This window comes from Diabrotica undecimpunctata, chromosome 1, assembly GCF_040954645.1.
Source record: "Diabrotica undecimpunctata isolate CICGRU chromosome 1, icDiaUnde3, whole genome shotgun sequence".
NCBI lineage: Eukaryota > Metazoa > Arthropoda > Insecta > Coleoptera > Chrysomelidae > Diabrotica > Diabrotica undecimpunctata.
In genome coordinates, this window is record NC_092803.1 from 68,362,304 (window position 1) to 68,390,112 (window position 27,809).

General features: G+C 34.5%; 1 protein-coding gene across 1 annotated transcript in view; it reads right to left on the reverse strand.

Annotated features, from left to right (window-relative positions):
- Window positions 1-1,359: 1,359 nt before the first annotated feature.
- The window catches only part of LOC140439084 (uncharacterized), a 34,871-nt gene continuing 8,421 nt past the window's right edge, over window positions 1,360-27,809 (reverse strand). Inside the window, exon 4 of the mRNA XM_072528755.1 lies at window positions 1,360-1,629. Within this exon, the coding sequence (XP_072384856.1) occupies window positions 1,432-1,629 (198 nt within the window). The 3' untranslated portion in view covers window positions 1,360-1,431. The remainder of the gene's footprint in view (window positions 1,630-27,809) is intronic.

Genomic DNA, 27,809 nt, shown 5'->3' on the forward strand with positions numbered 1-27,809 from the left:
GTTGCAGACAGTATTTATATTTGTAAGTAATCGTTGTAATTCTTCTACTGTTCTTGCAACTAGTACAGTGTCGTCTGCGTATCGAATATTATTTATAACCTCTCCATTGATTACGATTCCTTCGTTTGCTTGCAAAAGGGTTTCCTGGCAGATGCTTAAACCTAAAATTACGCAAAAGAATGATCAAATGCTATATTTGGACAGTGTTGTGACGTAGCACCGAGATCTGAACTCTGAAAGCTGATACGATTAATCGCCTAAAGTCGGTTTGAGGTGTGATTGTATAGAACAATGCTCCTAATACCCTGGACAGCGATGCAGATCAACGAAGCTGTGTGTTAAATAGAGTAAATACCAAATAAAAATACAACGTGAGTTGTTTAAAACTATTATAATAAGAAAGATTTCATACCTAGGCCATCTTCTTCGATGAGACCGCTACAGAATCCTTTAGCTTGCCGTGAAAGGTAAAATCGAGGGGCGTAGAGAAATTGGAAGGAAGATATCATTTGTTTCAAAAACATTAGGGATTGGATAGTCATACGCAGTACCAAACAACTATTTCAATTAACTGAAAACCGTGAACAATTCGTCAATATAATTTCTAACGTTAGGGGAAGCTAATATGGCACTGAAAGAAGAAGATGCTTACCTCGTGATTTTATTTTTAATCTTTGTTAAGAATACAACTTTTATTTTGAATAAATGTTTTAATTCAGTTAGGTTTCCGTTTCTAATTGTATTGCCGAATGTAGAAATTAATATGTTATTTTATTGTAAGAGTTAATTATTAAAAGAAATTAGAATTGAAGAATGCATGAGAATATTAATAAAAGATGGAATAGTGTAAAAATTGTAAGACTGGTAGAAAGTTTATTATGGCTAGGTAGAAATGCGATTAAAACAATATCAAATTCTACCCACTTTCCAGTACTTTTCGCAACATAATTGTTACTTTTAGGTAAAAATGGTCACTTGGTTGTTACTTATCGTTTAAGTATGAGGAGAAGCGTACAGAAAAATGTTACTGTGCATTATATGGGGGGGGGGATGCAAAAATCTTTAGAAGTTGCGTTTTTAATACTTAAACGCCCCCAATTATGGTGAAGTTTCGTTGCGTGGATTTTAAAAGGACCCATTTTATCGGCAATCGTTAAGTAGATAATGGCAATGAAACAATAGTAGACGCGAGTTGGTTTGAATAGTAGTTATACAACACTAATGAACACGTATCAGAAACTAATATCTCGTAGATATGCCACTGAATGAATGCCGAGATTCCAAAAATAGCACGTAAGTTTTTAAAATCTTTGATATTCAGGCAATCAAATATCTTTACAATTAAAAAAATACAAAATATGAAAATAATACTTTATTATAACAATATATATGTTAGTAGGTAAAATATGTGTTCACTATATTTAGTTTCTTTTAGAATTCTACAGAATAATCAGTAGTAGTAGCCTCAGAACCTGTTGAGCTAGTTTTCGATTGTTTACGTACAGAATATCGTTTCTGAATTTTTTTCACATCTCGTTGTCTTCCAGTAGACCAATATTCGTAAACTTGGGGGTAATACTTGACAGGTTTATCTGCTTCTTGACGATAATTATTTCGGATTAACTCCATCTCAAAAATGAAAGGATTATGTAAATAAGATCATCAGAGTAGTGGCGTAGTTGTAATTCACTATAGTATATTTTCAAAAATTGTAGGCACTAAATTCTAAAAAATGGTGATGACCATTCAGCATTATTTTTGATCTACCAATGATGTACAAGTGTAGTAGTTCTACTACTAACTACTACACATAGTTGAAGACTTCTATCAAGAACTATACACAAGCCAAAGAGAAAACCAAAAGAACGGAAGCCGCCGCATCACGCAAAATTATCAACCATGGTTCAGAGCTCATGCCAGAGATCACACTAAGCGAAATCCAGGACGCAATGAAAAAGATGAAAAACAACAAAGCGCCAGGAGAAGATGGAGTCGTAATAGAAGCTATAAAGATGGGCGGACGTGCCCTTCCCAACCAAAAATAAAAATGTTATTTAACCTTTGTCTAACAGATTGTTTCATACCAAAAACATGGAACAATGCAGTAACAATTTTACTACACAAGAAAGGAGACGAGGCGCACCTAGAAAACTATAGACCAATCAGCTTATTGAACCACGTCTATAAAATGTTTACCCGAATAATTACGACAAGACTAGAGAAAAAGTTAGATTTCTAACAGCCCCGACAACAAGCTGGCTTCCGCTCAAAATTCGGAATAAAAGATCACCTACAAACAGTAAAAACCTTAATAGAAAAGTCGCTAGAATATAACAAACCACTGGTACTTATCTTCGTAGACTTTCACAAAGCCTTCGACACTGTGGAATTAGACAGCATTATAACTGCTCTGAACAATAGTAGAATAGATTACTGGCTCCCAAAGTTAGTACAAACATTATACCAAAACGCCACAATGCGTGTAAAACTACAAGATACCACCAGAGAAATTCATATCAAGCGAGGTATGAGATAGGGCGACACTCTCTCACCTAAATTATTTATAACGCTCCTCGAATACGCCTTTAAAATGCTAAAGTGGGAAAATAGAGGAATAAAAATAGATGGAGAAATGCTCAATCATCTGCGTTTTGCCGACGACATAGTACTTATTACCGAAGATCTGGGTGAAGCACAACAAATGGTACAAGAATTAGAAAACGTATCTTCAACAATAGGTCTAAAAATAGTATCAGTAAGACCAAATTTATGACAAATTTAGTTCCCAGCGAACACCTAGTCATCCAAAATCAAGTGGTAAAATTGACAGAAAAGTACATATTATATCTTGGTCATGAAATCAGAATAGGCAAGAACAACTAGACCTGCGAATTTCAACGACGAATAATACTTGCTTGGGCGGCGTATGGTTCACTAAGAGACATCTTTAAGAGCAACATCCCGATAGCTATGAAACGGAAGATATTTGACCAATGCGTTCTTCCTATTATGACATACGGAGCAGAAACTCTCACGCTCACAAAAACAACAGCACTAAAAATGCGAGTAGCACAAAGGTGCATGGAAAGATCAATTCTCGGCGTGACAAAAAAAGACAAAATAAGAAATCAAGACTTAAGGAAAAGAACAGGTATCAGTGATGTCATCGAACGTATAGCCAAGCTGAAATGGAATTGGACAGGTCACATAGCGAGACTGAAAGACACAAGATGGACCAGAAAACTAATTGACTGGCGACCACGAGAAGACAAACGAAGCAGAGGACGACCACCAACACACTGGATGGACGACATTAGACGATTATCCAAGAAATGGCAACAACAGGCACAGAACCGTGAAAAGTGGCGAAAAATGGGAGAGACCTATGTCCAGCAGTGGACAGAAGAGATTGCATGATGATGATGATGATGATGAATGATGTACAAAAAATGTTTGTAAGCGTTCGACTTAACGCTACTTGTAATGAACAATTTTTACAAATTATATGTTTTACTACTCTCTCCCTAGCTCTAAGAAATTTCTAAACAAATATGTAGAATCGTCCACAAGGCAACTGAATAATTTAAACATCGGAATCATCGGATTAACTGAACTAATAAAAAGGCAAAATATGATACAGTATGTTAAAATTAAATAAATAATCAAATTTATCAAAATGAAAGTTATTAGATGTGTAGAAGGTGAAATTATTGCATCAATTACAAATTATGTTTTCCAAAACCGCCCCTAAGCATTCAAAGAAACTATTAACATTACAAGGAGATCTATAGCAATTTAATATACTGACTTTTTATTTACATATGCTTTAGCTGAAATACTATTTACTTCAATACGCTTTTCAGTACAATATTTGTCAGGATCATATTACTAAAGATGTAAGCATTTTTACCAAAATATGCAAAAAACATATCATTATATGTCAAAAAATTTTTCTAAAATAAAACAATTAAATTTAGTAGTAATAGTACTATATTAAAAAAATACTCCTACACTATCTAATACAAAAGAAGTTATTAAATTTACGAGTGTATCACTGATGTTATTAACTTATGATGTCACTGTTATTGAAAAAACAATAAATAATTAAATGATTTTTCAAATTGTCTACCAAAAACATGTCTTCGATCCGAGTACATATATTTGTAGGGCAGACCAAGAGAATTCCGCGCAGTGGGTAAATCCGCGCAATAAAGTGTCTAGTAAACTGTTACATATTATGATAAACTGTGCAAGCCCACCTCTATTAAGCATCACTTCCCGCTTTCTTTGTGTGGCTCGAGAGACTGCGCACAAAATTATGTATTATTGTATGTATGTTTAGACTGAAGTTATTGGACGTAAGTTACAAATTTTATAGTTAAGTGTAGTACGGTATTTTCTCTAAAATATACATAGTTCTTACATCATTTACATATAATTTCTAATGGTGTATCTTTAATAAACATCAAGTATTTAATTTGGAATGAAAAAAATACGTTTAGGGCAATTCCGCGCAATCGGAGTAGGGTGATTTCACCCAGAGCGGATTAACCCAATATGAAATGTATAGTAGTGTTGTGAAGCTGTGCATTCTAGACGAATAATAAAGCTTGCCGAAAATTTGATATACCAGAGTCGACATTACGGGATAGAATGAAAATAGCAGACTTAAAAATGGAAAGTTGGGCCGAAAGTCTGTATTTTCTGAAAAATAGAAAGCAGAATTGACGGATTTAAAATTATTCAAAATGTATTTTGGTTTATCTCCCGATTTACTTCGGAGACTTGTGTTCACCTGTGCTGAGAAAAATAATATAAAACATGTTTTTAATGCAGAAAAAACGGCAGGAAGAGATTGGTTAGCACTATTCATGAAGCGAAATCCACAAATAAGGTTACGCCAGCCTAAAGCTACAAGTCTGAATAAAATTACCGCCTTCATTTAAAAGAAGTAAAATTGTTTTTTAATAATGTTAAAACTCTAAGGAATACATATAAATTTACTCAAGACGGTATTACCGCCGTGAAAAAGCCAGTAAACATTTTGGAAGAAAAAGGCAAAAAACGAGTAGCTTCAGTAACTTCTTGGAAAAGAGGTAAAACGGTCACTATTCTTTGAGAATTCTGTACTTCAGGGTCTGATGTATCACTAATATTTATTTTCCCAAGGAACAGAATAACTAAAGAACTCCCAAAGAAATGGCCCGGCAGGTGCTTTCTTTGGATGTTCAGATAATGGCTGGATAAACGAAGCGTTATTTAGAGAGTGGCTAAAACATTTTCAACACCATACAAAGCCATCTAAAGAAGAACCGGCACTGTTGATTCTAAACAATCATTCCAGCCATATATCATTGGCATCATAGATTTGTGCAAAAACAATGGCATTGTGTTGGTGTCTATACCTGCCCATACGCTACAGTCCTTAGATTTTATGCTCCCTTACCTAAAGCCCATAATAAACAGTGTGACATATACATGAGAGCATATTTGAAAACGTCTAGAAAATGATTGAAGAATCTTCTAGGAAAAATGATGATAAATTCGAGAACGTTTCCAAAAGATTGGATAAAACGTCTCAAATTATTAAAGAAGTAGGTAGACAAAACGATGAGAAACTTGAAAACGTTTCTAGAAGATTCGACGAGAAATTTGAAGAAGTTTCTAAAACATTCGATAAAGTAGAAGAGAAGATCAAACAGTTAGAGAGCATGATAACTAATACAAAAGTGCTACCACCAGTTAATACAGTAGCCTTAGATCAGGTAGTGAAAGAAGAATCACCGAGAGACGAAACGATACATTATATGAGATTCAAATTGCCACCATTTGATGGAAAGTCTTCCTGGTCCATATACCTTAGATAATTTGAAGCTATAGCGATAGCCAATCATTGGACAGAACAAAAAAGGCTGCATCCTTGACTGCTGCTTTACGAGGTGATGCTGCAGATATCCTAAGATGGATTCCTAAGGGTCAAGAAAAATGTTACCAGACCTTGTTCACTCGACTAGACAAACGTTACGGAGATGCCCATCTACAACAAGTCTACAAGGCACAACTAAGAAGTAGAATTCAACGAGCAAGTGAAAATTTGCAAGAGTTTGAAGCAGATTGCTCGTATAGTGTGTTTGGTTTATCCGGAGGTACCAGATAACATTTTGGAAGAAATTGCTGTAGATACCTTCGTCAATGGGTTAAAAGAAAGTGAATTACAGAAAGCTTTACGACTAGCAAGACCGAATATTCTAGATGAAGCGCTCGTTATTGCCTTGGAACATGAAACAGCTAGTGAAACTTCACGGAGCCATCGAGTAAGAACCATTGGAGAAGGCGACGAACCAAACGATGAACGTCTGGAAGAAATGATACGAAAAGTAGTTCGTACCACGATGCCGAAGAGACGCAAGCCCAGATGTTGGAATTGTGGTGACGTAGGTCACATTCGCCGTAATTGCAAGAAAATGATACAACAGTCGGAAAACTAGAACGGGTCGACACCAAGGGGCAACTACCGACCTCGAGAAACACAGCTCCCATAGTAACTGTGAACATTACGTCCTCCGGTGGAATTCATAGCTTGTACATCTAGGTTCGTATCAATAATAAATGTAGATCGTTTTTGGTAGATACAGGTGCAACAAGAACTATTGCATGGCCAAAAGTAGTACGAGGCCATCTTAAATTATCGCCTGCAACAGTAAAGCTCAGAACAGCAACTGGTGAGATAATTAATACATATGGCGAGGCTAATATGTCAGTATCCATTGGCCAGACCACAGTGAAATATAGAGTATTAATTGCAGAGATCTCTGACTAGTTCATATTGGGGATGGATTTATTAAGAAAAGTTGGGGCTGTATTGAATGTCAAAGATGGAGTTCTCGAGATCAGTGGTGAAGAGTGGCCGTTTCATGAAGACAAAGAAGATGTTATCAGCTTAATAACTACGTGTGACGTAACAATACCCGGTAATAGTGAGAAAATCTTGATGACCAGACCTGATGGTTACTGCCGAGAGGGAAGTTTAAGGATGGTCGAAGATGTGAACAATGCCGAGTTCCTAGCGGCAAAAGCTTTGGTGAGAATTTGAAATGCCGTTCCTGTAAGAGTTATGAATTTAAAGAGAACTGCTATTAACTTAAGTAAAAGAACTTTGATCCGACAGTGTGTTCCAGTGGCTTCGATTTGTTCTATGAATACTAATGAGAAACCATCTAAATCTAAGTATCCAAAGGAGCTTGTTGAGATGGTGATTAAAACGTGCCAAGGTCTTGATGATGAACAAACTAAAAAAGTGAAGTCTATGCTGATAGAATTTCAAGATGTTTTTGCCATTGATAAGAAGGATAAGGGCAAAACAAGTATAGTAAAGCATAAAATTAATACCGGAGACGCTCAGCCAATCAACCTAGACGACTTTTATTTGCGAAAAGAGATGAAGCCGAAGACATCATCAAAAATATGAATAAACAAGGGGTAATTGAACCATCAAACAATCCATGGACATCACCAGTAATGCTAGTAAAGAAGAAAGATGGTTCAACGCATTTTTGTATTGACTACCGACAGCTCAATGCGGTAACAAAAAAAGATAGTTATCCTTTGCCCAGAATAAACGATACTTTGGATACACTTTCTGGTTCTCGTTGGTTCTCCAAGCTCGATCTGAAAAGTGGATATTGGCAAGTAGACATGGAGCCAGCTGATCTTGAAAAAACCGCACTCTCGATAGGATCAGGGCTTTGGCAGTTCACAATTATGCCTTTTGGTTTATGTAATGCCCCGGCCACATTTGAAAGATTAATGGAGGCAGTTTTAAGAGGTCTAACATGGAAAACATGCCTGGTTTATTTGGATGATGTAACTGTAGTTTGAAGATCCTTCGATGAACATGCCAATAATCTGACAGAAGTCTTTCAACGATTGCGGGTAGCGAATTTGAAGTTAAGTCCTAAGAAATGTCACTTCTTTCGACGAGAAGTGAAGTACTTGGGACATATTGTAGCAATTATAACAGCTGATCCTGAAAAACTTCCAGCAATTAAGGATTATCCAGTACCAAGAGATAAACACGAAATTAGAAGTTTTCTATGTACATATTACCGACGTTTTGTCAAAGGATATGCCAACATCTCCAAGCCGTTAACAAAGTTGACAGAAGAAGGCAAAGAATATACATGGAGCGAAGAGTGTCAAAAGAGCTTTCGAACACTTACAAATGGCTCTCATCAGCGCACCAATTTTAAGCTAACCTAGACAGGCAGGAGACACCGTAATCCGGAGAGCCAGATGGCAAGATGGTTAGAACGATTACAAGAATATGACTACGAGATCGAACACAGGGCTGGAAGAGTTCATTTAAATGCTGATGCCCTTTCGAGACGGCGAGATGCACCGTGCAGTGCAAATTGTAATCACTGTCTTAAATTAGAAGAACGACTTTGCCCCGTGAGACGAACCACCGTCATTAATGATCAATGGCAGCCTCAACAGCTGCAAGACGCTCAAACAGAATATCCATGTATAAAAAGAGTATTGGATTGGATGCGTCGAAGTGAAAGACCTTCTAGGCAAGACATTAGTGCATGTAGTCCAGAAGTCAAGTGTTACTGGAGCCAATGGAATTGCCTAGTGCTAAAAGATGATCTTCTATATAGAACCTTTGAGAACGATGATGGTACAGAATCTAAGCTTCAGTTGATTGTACCTAAAAGTAACGTATCAGAATTATTGCGTCAGTTGCATGATGGCGCATCAAGTGGACACTTTGGTATTACGAAGACTCTGCAGAAGGTTTGAGAACGGTTCTCTTGTGGTTCAGCAATGGTCCAATTGGTAACCCAAGAAGGCACCCATGAAACAGTACAATGTTGGTAGTCCTATGGGAAGAGTAGCAATCGACATTGCAGGTCCGCTTCCAGAGACGAATGATGGAAATAAATATATCCTGGTAGCTATGGATTATTTTACGAAATGGACTGAGGCCTATGCGATAAGAAATCAAGAAGCTGCCACCGTTGCAGAGGTACTTGTTAAAGAATTCTTTAGCCGAGTTGGTGTTCCCTTGGAGATCCACTCCGACCAAGGGCGAAATTTCGAGTCAACCCTTTTCCAAAACGTTTGTAAATTGATTGGTGTCAATAAGACCAGAACGACACCCCTGCATCCTCAATCAGATAGAATGGACGAGAAGATGAACCGAACGATGGGGAAACACATCTCTAAAGTTGTATTAGAACATCAAAGAGATTCCGACCAGCAGATTCATTTATTCCTACTGGCCTACCGCTCGGCCGTGAATGAAACTACAGGCCAGACTCCAACCTGCCTGATGTTAGGTCGTGAAGTTCGTTTGCCCTGCGACTTAGAGTTTGGCTACCGACCTTCCGAAGAACATGTTGCAAGCGAAAATTATGTCAACCACCTGAAGTTAAGAATGAACAACATTCATGAACTTGCCCGACAACACATCCAGTTAGCCTGTGACAGAATAAAATATTAATATGATTCTCGAAGCAAGAATGAAAGCTATGAAGTAGATGATATTGTTTACCTTTATAATCCACAACGTCGTCGAGGCTTGTCTCCTAAACTGCAAAGACAATGGGAAGGTTCGTATGAAATTAAAAAGAGAATAAATGACATAATATATCGAATTAAGAAGTTGCCGAAAGGTAAACCAAAAGTAGTTCGCATAAATCGTCTTGCACCATATGCTGGCTCAAATGAAACAGAAGAAGCACGAACCCTTCAATATGAGATCAAAGATGACCGGCGACCAAGTTTTAATGAATTTATGTCAAATTACGCAGAGAGAAAGAGTGCTAGATTCGGCGTGACGACAGAAGTTCAGCAGGATCTTTTTAGTGTTCCGCATAACGTCTCTCTAGCCCACTGTGTTGCCCAAGATCTTGAGATGACTAAAGGCATCTCATCTGTATTCTATAAGAAGTTCAGTCGTTTGAACGAGTTAAAAAACCAGCAGCCTAAATTTGGAAGAGTACTGAGATTAGAAGATGGTCGTCGATCTTTGCTGTATATGGTGACCAGGAAGTCATATACAGACAGGGCAAGCTACGAGGATATATGGCGTGCTCTAACTAATTTAAATAAAATCGTGTGCAATTATTACGAACATGCATTCGGCGTGACCCATGTAACGCTTGCATCTCGAAAGCACCGATAACTTTCCACAGATGTATCGAGCGCGGGAGCAGGTCGATAGAGTTTAGTTGCTAAGATATTTTCGTGCTCTAAACTTATAAATAAATATATTTATATCAATTCGAACTGCTCGTTTTATTTAAAAACGCTACAATATATATATATATATATATATATATATATATATATATATATATATATATATATATGTATATGTATATATATATATACATATATATATATATATATACATATATATATATATATATATATATATATATATATATATATGTATATATATATATATATATATATATATATATATATATATATATATATATTGTTATGATGTGTTTTTTGTTTGAATGATGAGCAATGAGTATTTTTAATAATATAATATATAGGGTTTTTATCGCGGTTCTCAAAGAATTAGCTTGTAAGTACTTTTTTAAATTATCTTTATTATAACTATTATGAAACACACATATATATCTAACCTAGTCAATGTAAATTTAAAATAAACTATCTTTAAACTGATATTCTTATAAAACTAATTAAATTCTATAGACAATCTAAAATTTAAACAAACTATCTTCAAAATTGAAATTGTTATGACACTAACTAAATTATATTAACAAAATTTTGTACCTTTCTTTCACTGAATGCCTAAATGAACTATTTTCCACTAAGTATATAGATTCTAATCACCACTGAATGTCTTCGTACTTCAGTTATCCTTGTTTTTTGTGAAATTACTTTTTTCAATTATCAGCTTCTACCAATTTAAGATATATTTTTCTTCACCAGCATCTATACACCACCAACCAAACCAGCAAACAGCATTTATATTTATTCTTCTTTTCAATATACCAATATCCAATTATTATAAGTTGATTTATACTAATCTCCAACCATAATATAATTTAATTTCTTCCAATATACCTTTTTTTATCTTCAATAATTATTTGTGTATAATTATAAATGTGCATTAAATTATATGCATAATTTTTAATCTTCATTTAACTCACTATATTAAACAATTGGACTATCTCCAACTAACTTTCATATTTCTTATAAAACTGCTTGACTGATTTACTAAAACTGTGAACAATTGACTTCACTAATTAATTGTGTCTATCTTCTACTAACTTTCATAATAAACTGCTTGACTTCTAACTAAAAACTTAAAAACTCTCTGACTTCTAACTAAAAACTTAAAAACTGCTTGACTTCAGACTAAAAACTGCTAAAAACTGCCATCTTGAATCCAAATCACGGGTATTTATATGTTTTTGGATTTCTAGAACCATCTCGTAAGATATCATGTTCTATTTTGTTCTATTAACTACTTGTCTGAATTTTCTGGAACAAACCATCTCGCAAACATGGCCATCTCCGGAGATCCAGAGAATTCCATTCTTTTCTATTAATAATTTTGTTTACATTTAGGCTTTTCAGATCAGAATATATAATTAAATTAGTAACTTAACATTCTAATTTAATAAAATACACATTTCAAACAATATATTATTATAACCCACTTTATATTCGTAAATATTCTTAAACGTCACTTCAGAGTATAAATATCTGTCAATCTCCGAGAGTATTTTTGGTTGCCTAAGCACATGGCTCACTTATATATATTTACAATATTAAAATACAACTTTTTACAATTATTATATGCTAATTTATTAAAAATGCCCTCACATAAATAATTTTTATAAAATTCTCTAGTATATAACTTATTTAAAACAACCAAATATCTAATATTATGTAGTATATAACTTATAAATTATTTTCTATAAACCCTAATCGTATCAATACCCCAAAATAATATTTAAAATAAATAATTTACTTATTATTTTTTTAAATATTAATTTTCTCATACCTTATTAAATTTAATAAATCAATTTTTTTTTATTTAAAATGTGTTAAATACATCCCTGTTCGCTGTCTATGTCAAAACAGAGAACAACGGAGCACAGTTCGGCTATTCTATGGTCAAACTGTCATGTCAAATGGAGCAATGGATGCGATATCAGAGAATAAAATATAACCTTAATTAAAAATATAATAGATATGGTGTTCTGTTTATTTATAGACAAAATCTAGGAATTATTTCCATTCAACAGGCTCATCAATATAAATTGGTAAGTTTTTCCACTTTATTATATTAGAAAGACATTTTTATAGCAATTATAGTATCTAACCCCAAATTATGATTTTTAGGGTACCAAACAATTTCCATATGTACAAAATTCAACAAGTATGATGTCAAATTTATTCACAACAAAGAAATCTACCATCTATCTATGAAATGGATCTATCAGTAAGTTATTAGTGTTATTATATTTGTGTTAAAGGTATAGAAATCATTATTCAATCTCTTCATGATATTGAAAAATGTCGTTGATATGAAATATGCCTCTTAGTCTGTTCTCTGCATCTATTAACACATAACTATTTAGTCATTCTGATTTTCAATTGTATATGGACCTTCAAACATTGGTTGTAATTTCTTACAACGGTTTTCTTTAACATTACTTTTTCTAAGTGAACGAATTAACACTAGGTCTCCTTTTTGAAATGTGATTGGTTTTTTTATATTTCGATTTTGTCTTCTGATATATTTTTCAGCTTTCCTCCTAATTCGGTTATTCACTTTCTGCATTACTTGTTCTAACATATCCTGATTATATTCACTAATCCACTTTCTGTTTCCTATATGGCCAAACATTAAATATTCTGGTACTTCCTCTGTATTCAAATTATGTGTATTATTTAAAAAATACTCTACTTGTGGTATATGTTGCTGCCAAGTTTCGTGTTGATTTTGGCACAGTATCCTTAAATATTTTATAACTTCTTTAATATACCTTTCTGCAGGATTTGCCTGAGGATGTCTGATACTTGTAAAATGAATGTTGATTCCCTTTTTCTCACAAAATGTCCGAAATTTTTGGTTGTTAAAATATGTAGCATTATCTATTATGCAATTTCTAAATGGTCCTATTTCTTCGAAAAATTGATTAATATATAATTTTAATGTTTTAACATTTGTTCTAGAGCAGGGATATAGTTTAATAAATTTTGTATATAAATCAACTATCACTAGTATATGCTTTTTTCCTGTTGGACTGAGAACTAAATTTGAAATAAAATCCATGGAAACTGTATTTAGTTTTTCATATACAACATTAGATTTATATGTGTTCTGGTTTTTGAAATTCTTTTCTTTGTTTAGTTGACATATTGGGCATTGGGTAGTAATTTCTTTTGCTATACTTATGTCATTCTTTGCAAAATAATTGTCCCTAAATAGCATCCATAGCTTTCTTGAACCAATATGCATATAATTGTTATGTAAATTTTTCAATATTTTCTTTGCTAAAGTTCTAGTTATTACATATACTTCTATGCCATTTATTATTTTATAATATACTCCATCTTTCCTAAGGACTTTTTGTTTTTCACTCAAATTGATCTGATCTCTTATAATTTCTTCTTTAGAATATAATCCAGTACTTTCTACTAATTGATTTAATCCAATTTTTATTGTTCGCTGCCCTTTTTGTGATGTATTTTCTAACCTTGATAAAGCATCTGCCACTATATTGGATTTTCCAGAAATGTATTTGATTTCAAAGCAGTATTCACTAAGTATTAGACTCCACCGATGTATTCTACTGTTTCCATATTTGTTATTTAATATAGACGTTAAAGCTTGGTGATCTGTTTCTATTGTAAATTCATTACCCAACAAATAAAATCTTAATTTTGTGACACAGTGTATTATACTTGCTAGTTCTAATTCTGAAACTGAGTAACCCTTTTCATGTGGCTTTGTGATTCTTGAAATGAATTGTATTGGGTATTCGACCCCATCATGTATTTGTAATAATACCCCTGATAATCTCTCTATTGATGCATCTGTTCTTAATATGAATGGCTGTGTGTAGTCAGGATAGTATATTTTCAAATTTGACAGAAAAATGTTTTTAATTTCTTGGAATGCTAGTTCTCTTCTCTGATCCCATCTCCATTTTACACCTTTTCTCAGTAGTTCAAGTAATGGAATTTCTTTTATACTTAGATCTGGTATCATCCTTTTATAATAATTAATTATTCCAATAAATCCTCTTAAAGTTCTTAAATTGTGTGGTGTTTTATATTCCTGAATGACTTGTGTCCGTTCTGGATCCATTTCGATTCCCTTAGTGTTAAGTTTATAGCCTAGATATATGACTTCTTTTTGAAAAAATGTACATTTTTCTTGATTTATTTTTAGTCCAACTTTGTCTAATCTATTTATTATAATTTTTAGGTGTTTCTCGTGATCTTCAGCCGTTTTAGAAAAAATTAATATATCATCAATGTAGTGAATTACAAAATGTTCATATTGATCCAAAATATCATGAAGACATCTACATAGAGCACTGCAAGATGATTGAAGTCCAAATGGTACTACTTTGAATTGATATACTACTCCATCTATCTGAAATCCTGTATACTGTCTACTTTTTCTTTCTAGAGGTATTAACCAGAAACTATGCTGTAAATCGATTTTAGTGAAAAATGACATTCCTGTAATTCTTCCTAATATTCCATCTATACTCATTGGTGCTTCAAATTGCTTTTCAGTAATCTTGTTAATATTCCTTGCATCCAAACATAACCTGATTTCACCTGATCTTTTTCGTACTACTACTATGGGGTTAATAAAACGTGTGTCTGCCTTCTCAATGATCCCATCTTCTAACATATTATTAATTGTTTTGTTTACTTCTTCTCTGTATTTATATGGTATTGGGTATGATTTTGTTTTAAAATCTTTTTCTTCTTTAACTTTTATACTATGGATATAATTCTGTGCAATTCTATTTTCTTTATTGACAAGTCCCTTGTGTTGCTGCAATATGGAAATGACTATTGATTTATATTCTTCAGGGCAATTTAAAACTTTCATCATATCTTCTTCTTTACAAATAACATTATTCTTCATTATGTACTCATTATTCCTTGCTTCCAATTTTACGCACTCCGCCTCGTAGGCATCCATCTGCTTAAAATTTCCATTCCTTAAATATTCACTACAATAATTATTCTTTACATTCTTTTGGGACATTTCCCTATCATCAAAATACATTTCTTCTTCATAAACATCATTATTTTCTTTTAATAATATCCTATCAACTCTTATTCCTTCTTCTACCTCATCTTTTTGCATAAATTTAATTATTTGCCCTTCCAAAGTTACCATTCTTTCTTCAAAATCTATCTTTACTTTCTTCTTTTCCAATTCATCATTTCCCATTAATATATCAACACATAAATCCTTGACAATAAATCCTTGCATATTAATTTCTTTATTAAGAATATTAATTTTAAAATTGGCTAGTTTATCAATTTCACCCAACTTCTTATTATTTGCACCAATAATTTTAATTTTTGGAATCTTTATTATATCTGATAGTTTTAATGTATTAAAAATAAAATTTTCCGAGACTAAAGTACTTTCTGAACCAGTATCTATCATAATCTTAATCATTTTATTTTTGGCCAAAGCATTTATATAAATTAAATTAATAGATTCAATAATTTTATCTTCATCTAAAGAAATAAATTCAGAAGGTTTTTCATAATAGCAATGGCCTAACTTGTAATTCAGAAAGTTTACTGCACAAAATTTTGATTATTAGAATTGTCAGATTGTATCTGACCACTTGGATCTAATGTACTATGTCTTTCCCTACTATGACTTCTACTCACATTTTCTTGCCTTGTACGATTTCGTTCCCTGTCTTCGCAGCTCCTATTCCTTCGAACACAATTTACCTGTCTGTTATAGTTAGGTCGCTCTGTATTTCTTCTATTATTAAAATCTTGTCTATTATTATTAGTACTGTTATTAAAATGTTGTCTATTATAATTACTAGTGTTATTACAATTCTGTCTAATTTGATTACTGTTATTATTATTAAAATTTTGTAAATTATTACCATACCTAGTATTATTGTTATATGATTGTCTATATTGTTGATTATCATTTTTATTATATTGAAAGTTATTATTGTTTTTTCTGTTGTTATTATTACTTGTCATATTGCCTCTTTGTATTCTTTGAATAAAATTAATAAAACTATCTATTGTTTGAATATTTTGTACAGTTACGGTTTGCACAACATCAGCATCAAAATGTCTAGATACATTTAAGACTGTTTCATCCTCTCTAAGTGGTGGTTCTAAATATTTTGCAACTGTTATCAATTTCAATGCATAATCTACCATATTTGATTTTAAATTTTGATTATACTTTCCAAAATATAGAATTTCTCTAAACTTGGCTTGCTCTAGTTCACCCCAATAATAATTTAAAAATTTATTTTCAAATGTTTGAAAATTATCTAAATCATTCTCAATACTAGCAAACCAAGTTGCTGCATTGTCATTTAATGTCACTCTAATATAATCTTTAATATCATTAATATTATTCACAAATCTTAATTTATGTTTTAAACTATTTATGTATATTCTAGGATGCAAATTTTTTATATTACCAGAGAATTTAATCCCAGTCTCATTTGTTAAATTTAAGTAAGGTCTACCTATGTCTCTCATTTGTGAAATATCATCTATTCTCTGTTCCACATTTCTTATTTGATTATTATTTATTTGGATATTTTGTTGTATATCATCTAATTTTTCTTGTGTGTTTCTCCTGTCTTCGTTAATTTTTACTTCTAAGTTACATTTCTGTAACTCTATTTTCTGTTCTATATCTATCTTATTATCTTGAATAATCCTCTTTACTTCTGTCCTCTCATTTTCTATCCTTTTCTTGTAGTCCTTCCGTATAATTTTTATTTCATTTGCTACTTTTTTCTCTGCAGCTTCAAGTTTTTTATCCATTTGTTTTTCCATTTGTTTTACAATTTTATTATTATTATCTTCTATTTTCTTTTCTAATTTTCTATAATTCTCTTCCAATTTTTGTTCCATTTTTTTCATGTCTTCTTTGACTTCTTTTGAATTCTCTTCCAATTTTTTTATGTCTTCTTTGATTTCTTTTGAATTCTCTTCTATTGTCTTGTTCATCTGCATCATTAATGACATCAAAGCTGCCATATTGACATTTTCCTCTCTTTCTGGATTCATTTCTGCAGTATCTTGTGGAACTTGAACTAAACTCTCCTCTTGTATAGGTTGTGTTTCTACTGTTACGTTCCAAATTTAAAGTAGAAAGTCCCACCTCTATTTTATCAAAATTTAAATAATTCAGGACGTGTAAGAGCGGTTGCCTATAATATATTATAAGCAAGGTGGCGAAAATAAAATTAGTAATTTTCAAATAGGGGTAATGTCTGGCAAATTGTGCTGAAGTTAAGGGAACACGTCCTCTTTTTTGTGAAGAAACTAATTTAGATCGTTCTTTCTAGAGTTATCTTGGAAGAATTGGGATCATAAAATTGAAATTTTTGAATCTCGGTACTATTCGGTGACCTCCGTGTGTCAAGTTGTCAAGTGTTCGGAAAGACGACGGAAAGAAAGTGATTCCAGGTTTGAGAGTGTTACTGAAAGGTTGGGCTAGATTAAAAACGGCATTTTTGTTTTTTTGCTTTTGCTGCTGTTCCATGTGGGATCTGGACTAGTCCGAACCGTGTGGATATTCAAGGGGATTTGCTGCCTTCGTGGAAGGGTTTTTTTTGGAATATCCACAATTTCGCTAAAAAAAGCGGATCTACAGTACACGTGAATACCGGGAGTCGTATTTAGATCAAGAAATTAGCCTTAATCACGAGTCCAAATAGCCGGCTACGCTTCGGTCCAATTTGGGATATTTCAAACCCCTAATCTGGCTAAGAAGGGTGAGTGTTAGAACATTTCGTTTTTAATTAATTAAAAAGTTGTAGTTATTTTTTTATCCCATCTCTAAAAAGCTATTCACATTTTTATCAGTTTTCATACATTCAAGTTCGGAGACAAGTTTTTTTTTGTATTGCTCCATTATCGCCAAAAGGCAGATAAACAAAGTGTTAAAATCAATATATTTATTTCCAAATAATTATTTTAGACACAGATGGTAATTAATGTTTTCTTGCTTCAGGGTTGGTTGGTTGGTTTGTTTGTTTTTTTCTGCTTCTTCTTCTTCGTATTTTTCCATCTGGCTGTAATTTTCAACTTTTCAACATTGTCACACAAGTCTATGTACATCGGCAATCGTATGGGATTTTGGATTGAAGACACGCTGAACTATAACTGGAATTCCACGCGGTGAAGTATATGAAAATTCGAGGTATGGATCGATAATTAATTTTCAACGGAAGATTTAAGCGCCGTCTAATTTGGTTTGCGGAATACAATAGTTTTTTTTTAAAGATTATTTGCTGTTAGTTTTTATTTTCATATTTACAAATACTTTACAGATTTTTTTTAAAGATAATTTGCGGTTTATTTTATTAATTAAATATTTACACATACCTATTTTAATTTTGTAAACTGTGTCTAAGGGGGGGTTATATATTTGAGATTTATTTTTTTATATTATTTTCTGCGCACGCACTTGAGCTCACGTGGTGTCCTATTTGCGATTAATTATTTTTTTTTTGGTTGGTATTGAACCGCACACCCCTTAGCGTCCGGTACTTTTGATACGTCTTACCTTTCATTTTGTTCTGTTAAATAGAAATAACTTATGAATTTTTGTTAGGCAAGTAGAAGCCGCATTTTTATATTATTTTTTTATTAAGCCTATGGTAAAGTTAAATAATATTGTAATATGTAGTATGTATGTATTTATTTTCAACTATTTTGGGAATCTATTTATTAAAATTGACTAAATTCTAATCTGACAATTTCATTTATTTTTTTTTTATTTATTCAGGTTGTATACTGTTACTTAGTATTTTAGTAGTAAACCTATTGGTAAGTTGGTGGTTTATTGAATAGTAACGTAGGGAAGGCTGTGGGCCAATTTACCTGGCGCCCCTGATATAACTTCGGATTTTTTTTGTTTTGTGGACCGCACGACCATCTCCACTGTTTTGTCTAGCCGCGAGCCATTCCCAGACTGTCACCGTATAGTACTTTTCTTTCCGGGTGTACGTCTGATTTATATTTGGTACAATTTGTAATTTTTTTATATAGATTCGGTTTTGTACGCCACATATTTTGGCGCCCAACGTGGGGCCCTTAATTAATTAACCTTTTTTTGTCAACCCCTTGTGTAGATTCCTTTTAATTAGTTAACCTAACGTGTTTGGGCTTTAATTGACTAACTTTGATTTATTTACTTTACCACTGGTTTTGCACTTAGTAGTAGTCTTAGAACTTCGTGTTTAGTGGAAGTGTATGCCAAGAAGTGCTTACTAGTTTTTTTTTGTGTGACGTGAAGTTGGAAGAAGCCAAAAATGGAACTTAAAAGAAGATACTTTGAAGTGGTGTTGTGGAACTTAGAAGAATTATGGATATATTAGGACTTTGAAATATTTCTATTTCAGTTGGAGTTCAAATTTATTTTTTTGAGAAGTTGGACTTCGAAATTCTACATTGTGGTTTAACTTACTTATGTTAGGGAATGTAAAATCTTTTTTTGAGATTATGTTGTGACTTGTAATTTGTTCTGAAACAATGAAATTTTGAAAATCTTTTGTGAAATTTTATAGATTGAATAAAGCGACTATTACTTTTATTTTGCTTTTGGTTTGCTCCCATTAATAAAGTAAACTGTACCTGTGTGTTAATATTTTTACTTATATCTTGATTTTGTTTGAATATTTGCTCCTTTCGGTGGATACATTTTTTTAAATTTTGAACTTTGGCAAGATGGTGCGAAAACTTGTACCCAACTACTTAAGGAAAGAGGAACTGGAATATGAACTCAAAATTCGTGGAGTGTCTACTGGCACTGTTGAGTCTATGAGGTCTAGTCTGTCTGATGCACTTAGTCGTGAGGCAGCAAATGAAAGCTTTAGATATCCTGAGCACCCATTCACCTTTTCACAGGATAAAACTGCAATCGAGACTAAACTTGCGGAGCTGAATACGGCTGTTGGAAAGTTTGCCGGAACTCCTACTTGTGCTGAGTCCTTGAGATTGCGGACACAGATTAACCATGTCTTGGGGAGAATTGATCTTATGGTATTGCCAACAGGTGATGATGCAGACGCAGCCCAGGTTGTTAAGTCAGACTTTCTTGCTGAGATTTTGAAGTTGTCACAGGATTTACATGATAAGCAGCATCCAATCGGATCTGGTTCGGTACCAGTAGCGCTCGATGTGATTTCGGTTTTAAATCAGTCTTTTCAGGCAGGGGTAGGACAAGTTCATGCTTCTTCTCCTGGAGCGATGTCACAAGCTGGTAATAATGTTTTTTCAGGGTCTGTCTCTAGTTTTTCTTCTGGGATGATACTTCCTCATAAATGGGGAATAGAAAAGTTTTCAGGTTCTGCTAGGGGTATGTCTATTTCTGCATTTTTTGAGATGGTGAATGAATTGAGTCTCGCTCGTCATGTACCAGATAGTATACTTTTGGAATCAGGTATAGATTTATTTTCGGATAAAGCCTATCAGTTTTATAAAGATGTTCGTCTACGTGTAGGGAGTTGGGCTGAATTAGTTGAAGAGTTTCGTAGGGAGTACCTGTCAGCTCACCATGGGGAAGCGCTTTTTGAAGAGCTTCGGAGGAGAACTCAGCATTCGTCTGAGACTATTGGAGTTTACTTGGCAATAATGAATAGTTACTTTAATCGCTTGCGTTGTCATGTTCCAGAGGAAGTTAAATTGTCTATAGTTATTAGGAATTTGCATCCGTTCTATCAAGATAGATTACGTGATCCTTTGCCAGCTACCTTGGAGGAACTTCGTGTTCTATGTCGCAGTATGGAGGAAAGACGTGATTGTATTAGGAACTATGTTGAACCGAATAGTAGGAAAATGAATACTTTGGAAAAGGACCTAGCTTATATCAGTGTGGATGCTGAAAGTTGTAGTAGTGTTAGTGAGGGTCCTGTTGTTTCATCCGAATCGGAGTCCGCTAGAGGAAAGTTTAGGACTTTAATCTGTTATCGTTGTAATCAGTCAGGCCATAAGGCAGTAGGGTGTCTAATGAAGAAGGAGGCTGTTCACTGTTTTAAGTGTAAGAAAGAAGGGTTTACAGTCAGAACTTGTCCTTCGTGTAATTCGGGAAACGGAAGGAAGCGCACCTAACTGGTCGAAGAGGTGTTGCCGACGTTGACTCGACCAACCTACGTCCTATTTTAGACTTTATTTTACATCATTCCGAAGGAGATGAACGTCCATATTTGAAAGTTAAAGTCTTAGGAAAGGAAATTTTGGGATTATTGGATTCTGGTGCTTCAAAGACCATTGTAGGAAGAACTGGTTGGAAATTTTTACAAAACTTGGGTTTAGAGTTGGATACTTCGAAGAAGACCGTTTGTAGAGTGGCGAATGGTCAGATGTGTGAATCGTTGGGGGAATGTTTAGTACCTTTCATGGTTAGGGATCGCTTGCGTGTCTTGCCAGTATTAGTTATTTTGGACGTACCGCACATTCTGATTTTAGGATCTGATTTTTGGCGTGTTATGGGTATCGTTCCAGATTTGAGGCATAACGAATGGTATTTTTCGGACGCTCCAGCAATGGTAGGTTCAGTGGATCATCTCCGAGGTCAAACTATTTTGACCGATGCAGAGAAGTCGCAATTGGAGGAAGTTATTAATAGAAGTCGTGAACTAATGGGCACTTCTCTTGGTTGTACTGATGTCACTGAGCATGTGATTGTTTGTAAATCTGCACCCATAAAACAACGTTACTATCCTGTATCCCCAGTAATCCAAAGCCATATTGATAAAGAGCTAGAAGATATGTTGGCGAAAGGAGTAGTGGAGCGATCGAATAGTGCTTGGTCGTCCCCGATTCTCTTGGTGAAAAAAAAGGTTCCAGAAGGTGAAGAACCAAAATGGAGGTTCTGCGTAGACTATCGAAAGCTTAATGCCGTAACAGAGAGGGATGGCTACCCATTACCGTACATCTCTAATATTTTAAATAAATTGAAGAACGCGCATTATCTTTCCACCATAGACATTAAGTCGGCGTATTGGCAGGTACCTGTTGCTAAGGCTTCCAGACCTTATACTGCTTTTACGGTTCCTGGTCGAGGTCTTTTTCAGTTTTGCAGAATGCCTTTTGGATTACATAATGCCCCGGCTACATGGCAGAGGTTGATAGATCGTGTTCTCGGTCCGGAGTTGGAACCCTATGTTTTTACTTACTTGGATGACGTGGTCATCGTGACAAAGTCTATTGAAGAACATGTAAGGATCTTAGAGGAAGTCTTTAGACGCTTGAGAGAAGCTAAGTTAACCGTTAGCTGGGATAAATGTCAATTTTGTAGACCGGAACTAAAGTATTTGGGTCATGTGGTTGATAGGAATGGACTACATGTTGATGGTGATAAGGTCAAGGCTATGCTACGTATCCCAACACCCACATCCGTCAAGGAAGTTCGTAGCATCATAGGCACATTTTCCTGGTATCGAAGATTTATTCCTTCCTTTGCGACACTACTAGCTCCAATTACAGCGATATTGAAGAAAGGAAGAAAATTCAATTGGACCCCGAGTTGTGAAGAATCTTTTCAGAAAATAAAAGAATGTCTAGTTTCTGCTCCGATACTTAATTGTCCTGACTACAATTTGCCTTTTGTTGTCCAATGTGATGCCTCAGGATATGGAGTGGGCGCCGTGTTATTGCAGCCAGGCCCGGATGGTGACGAAGTAATTAGTTTCCTGAGCAGATCACTAACGCGTCAAGAAAGGAATTTTTCCACGACGGAACGGGAATGTTTAGCTGTGTTATGGGCAGTCGAAAAACTGCGTCCTTATTTGGAGGGTGTTCCGTTTACGGTCGTGACTGATCACGCATCCCTCGTATGGCTTCAAAATTTGAAGGATCCTACTGGAAGATTAGCTCGATGGGCGGTAAGATTGCAACAATATGACTTTAAGATTGTGCATCGGAAAGGAAAAGAACATGTTGTCCCCGATTTGTTATCTCGGTCAGTTCCCGTGCTTGATATGGTTGAAGAGGTTGTACCGCTTCCTAGTGGTGATAGTTGGTATGATAAACTTTGTAGAAAAATCGAGTCTAATCCCTTGAAGTATCCTCAGTGGAGAATGTCTGGTGGCAAACTTTATAAATACATCCGTCCCAGTCATGGATTTTTGGTCGAGGAAGTGGACAATTGGAAGGAAGTCGTTCCTAAGGGTCAACGATTGGAAGTGCTGAAGTTGTGTCATGATAGTCCTTTAGCAGGTCATATGGGGATCCTGAAAACTTATAAGCGTATTAACGAGAAGTATTTTTGGCCGAAACTGCGGAGTGATGTGTCTCGTTACGTTGGACGTTGCTCACTGTGTGCCATGCATAAGGTGGAACAAGGTAAGCCCAAAGGCTTTATGACTCCTCAACCTAAAGCTACTCAACCATGGGAGATAGTAGCAACCGATCTTATGGGACCTTTCCCAAGATCAACTCAAGGCTATAAGTTTATCTTAGTGGTAATGGATGTGTTTAGTAAATTTTCTTTGGTATTTCCGTTGCGATCCTCAAAAGCCGTGCATGTCGTTAAGAAAATAGAAGAAGAAGTTTTCCTCGTATTTGGAGTTCCACGTCTGTTACTATGTGATAATGGTGTCCAGTATACTTCGGGTATTTTCAAGAAAATGATGGAAACCTATGGTGTCTCAGTTCGTTATAATGCGTTGTATCATCCACAGTGCAATCCATCTGAACGCTATAACCGAACCCTTAAAACAATGATGGCAACTTATATAGCTGACAACCATAAGAAGTGGGATGAAAATTTGGCCAAACTAGCATGTGCTACGCGCACTGCATACCACGAGTCGACTGGTCAAGATCCCTACTTCATAAATTTCGGTCGGAAGATGGTAGTGGATGGACGAGATTTTTCCCGAAAGGACAAACTCGGAGACCCGGAGGACGAAGTAGCTAAAATGGGATATAATCGATCGCGTGGACTCCAGGAATTATTTGTTGATGTTAGAAAACGTTTAGATAAAGCTTCGGCTAAGTGTGAGAAGACCTATAATCTACGGAGACGTCCAGAGGAATTTCAGCCCCATCAGTCAGTATGGCGGAGAAATTTTGTGTTGTCAGATGCCGCTAAATATTTCACGAAAAAGTTAGCTCCTAGATGGATAGGACCCTACTTCGTGAAGAAGAAAGTTTCCCCCTGGACATATAGTTTAGAGGATGAAAATGGCAAGGATCAAGGTATTTGGAATATTAAGGATTTAAGGATTAGTAACCCGACTGGTGATCCCGATAGGATTTAGGTCGGAGTAGAACGGACTAGCAAAAGTTTTGTCTAGTCTAAGTAAATTTAGTTAGTCTTTTGAAATTGGTTGTATTTATTTTTTTTGTTGTGTCCGTGAAGGATGACTGAGTGTTGGCTATGATCTGTTCTTAGGATGTATTTGGATGGTCAACCGATTCGTTTTTTTTTGTGTTAGGTAGCCAATACGAAGTCGTAGGGTTGCGGTAGCCTTAATTTCTTTTGATTTATGGAATTGAATGTCACTTAGGTTTGGTCAGAAATATGTTGTCTTCGATGATATGGCGTTGGGATTTGTTTTGATGTTAGTAAGCCATTCTATTTAATTGGGATTTTTTCGAAGCCACATAATTATGTTTTGGTGAATCTTGTTGGATAATAGCTTAGTTTTGGATGATTCACTAAATTTCGTTGTATACGGATTTAAATTCTGAAAGACCTATCTCATTTTTATTTTAATGAACAATTGGAATTACACTACTGTTTCGGTAGATGTTCCTCGCAGTATCAGTAAGAGTGGAATGGTGGAGAGTTTCTTATGGACTCATGTTATGCGAGGTATAGTGAAGTACTAGCGATGCCCCAGAGCTGGGAGGTCGCGAATAAGGGCAACATCCAGTAACCGACCTAATCAGTGTTGTCAGATTGACGTTGGAATTTGAAACTATTCTACTTGATCTCATACGATGAGAGATGACTGTTGTGTGGAAGTGGAGTAAGTGTTGTAAGTAAGTTGTTGCTTTGTGCGTGTGGTTTGAGATTGGTATGTCTTTCGTTGTCCAAGTACTTGCGCACGGTGAAGACGGTGTGGATGATGATTGTGTTGTGGACTTCGCTCGGAGTTTAGGTAGTGCGTCGCTAGCGCGAGGGAAAATTTTCTTCGTCTAGTTTTTCCTCGTAAATTTTCCTCTGGGAAAGGGAGGTGTTGTTACGTTCCAAATTTAAAGTAGAAAGTCCCACCTCTATTTTATCAAAATTTAAATAATTCAGGACGTGTAAGAGCGGTTGCCTATAATATATTATAAGCAAGGTGGCGAAAATAAAATTAGTAATTTTCAAATAGGGGTAATGTCTGGCAAATTGTGCTGAAGTTAAGGGAACACGTCCTCTTTTTTGTGAAGAAACTAATTTAGATCGTTCTTTCTAGAGTTATCTTGGAAGAATTGGGATCATAAAATTGAAATTTTTGAATCTCGGTACTATTCGGTGACCTCCGTGTGTCAAGTTGTCAAGTGTTCGGAAAGACGACGGAAAGAAAGTGATTCCAGGTTTGAGAGTGTTACTGAAAGGTTGGGCTAGATTAAAAACGGCATTTTTGTTTTTTTGCTTTTGCTGCTGTTCCATGTGGGATCTGGACTAGTCCGAACCGTGTGGATATTCAAGGGGATTTGCTGCCTTCGTGGAAGGGTTTTTTTTGGAATATCCACAATTTCGCTAAAAAAAGCGGATCTACAGTACACGTGAATACCGGGAGTCGTATTTAGATCAAGAAATTAGCCTTAATCACGAGTCCAAATAGCCGGCTACGCTTCGGTCCAATTTGGGATATTTCAAACCCCTAATCTGGCTAAGAAGGGTGAGTGTTAGAACATTTCGTTTTTAATTAATTAAAAAGTTGTAGTTATTTTTTTATCCCATCTCTAAAAAGCTATTCACATTTTTATCAGTTTTCATACATTCAAGTTCGGAGACAAGTTTTTTTTTGTATTGCTCCATTATCGCCAAAAGGCAGATAAACAAAGTGTTAAAATCAATATATTTATTTCCAAATAATTATTTTAGACACAGATGGTAATTAATGTTTTCTTGCTTCAGGGTTGGTTGGTTGGTTTGTTTGTTTTTTTCTGCTTCTTCTTCTTCGTATTTTTCCATCTGGCTGTAATTTTCAACTTTTCAACATTGTCACACAAGTCTATGTACATCGGCAATCGTATGGGATTTTGGATTGAAGACACGCTGAACTATAACTGGAATTCCACGCGGTGAAGTATATGAAAATTCGAGGTATGGATCGATAATTAATTTTCAACGGAAGATTTAAGCGCCGTCTAATTTGGTTTGCGGAATACAATAGTTTTTTTTTAAAGATTATTTGCTGTTAGTTTTTATTTTCATATTTACAAATACTTTACAGATTTTTTTTAAAGATAATTTGCGGTTTATTTTATTAATTAAATATTTACACATACCTATTTTAATTTTGTAAACTGTGTCTAAGGGGGGGTTATATATTTGAGATTTATTTTTTTATATTATTTTCTGCGCACGCACTTGAGCTCACGTGGTGTCCTATTTGCGATTAATTATTTTTTTTTTGGTTGGTATTGAACCGCACACCCCTTAGCGTCCGGTACTTTTGATACGTCTTACCTTTCATTTTGTTCTGTTAAATAGAAATAACTTATGAATTTTTGTTAGGCAAGTAGAAGCCGCATTTTTATATTATTTTTTTATTAAGCCTATGGTAAAGTTAAATAATATTGTAATATGTAGTATGTATGTATTTATTTTCAACTATTTTGGGAATCTATTTATTAAAATTGACTAAATTCTAATCTGACAATTTCATTTATTTTTTTTTTATTTATTCAGGTTGTATACTGTTACTTAGTATTTTAGTAGTAAACCTATTGGTAAGTTGGTGGTTTATTGAATAGTAACGTAGGGAAGGCTGTGGGCCAATTTACCTGGCGCCCCTGATATAACTTCGGATTTTTTTTGTTTTGTGGACCGCACGACCATCTCCACTGTTTTGTCTAGCCGCGAGCCATTCCCAGACTGTCACCGTATAGTACTTTTCTTTCCGGGTGTACGTCTGATTTATATTTGGTACAATTTGTAATTTTTTTATATAGATTCGGTTTTGTACGCCACACTACTTCCACATCTTCTTCATTCTTTTTGCTTCTTGTACCTTTCTTTCCTTGAGACATTTTGAGACTTTACTTGTTCAAATATAATTAAAAATAAATTCTATAATTTTTCCTTTCTACTGATAATTAATTTAATTATATGAGAGCACTTATCTTCCCAAACTAATTCTTTTAAATAGAGAGCCACCGCGTTGGGTGCCAAAATGTTATGATGTGTTTTTTGTTTGAATGATGAGCAATGAGTATTTTTAATAATATAATATATAGGGTTTTTATCGCGGTTCTCAAAGAATTAGCTTGTAAGTACTTTTTTAAATTATCTTTATTATAACTATTATGAAACACACATATATATCTAACCTAGTCAATGTAAATTTAAAATAAACTATCTTTAAACTGATATTCTTATA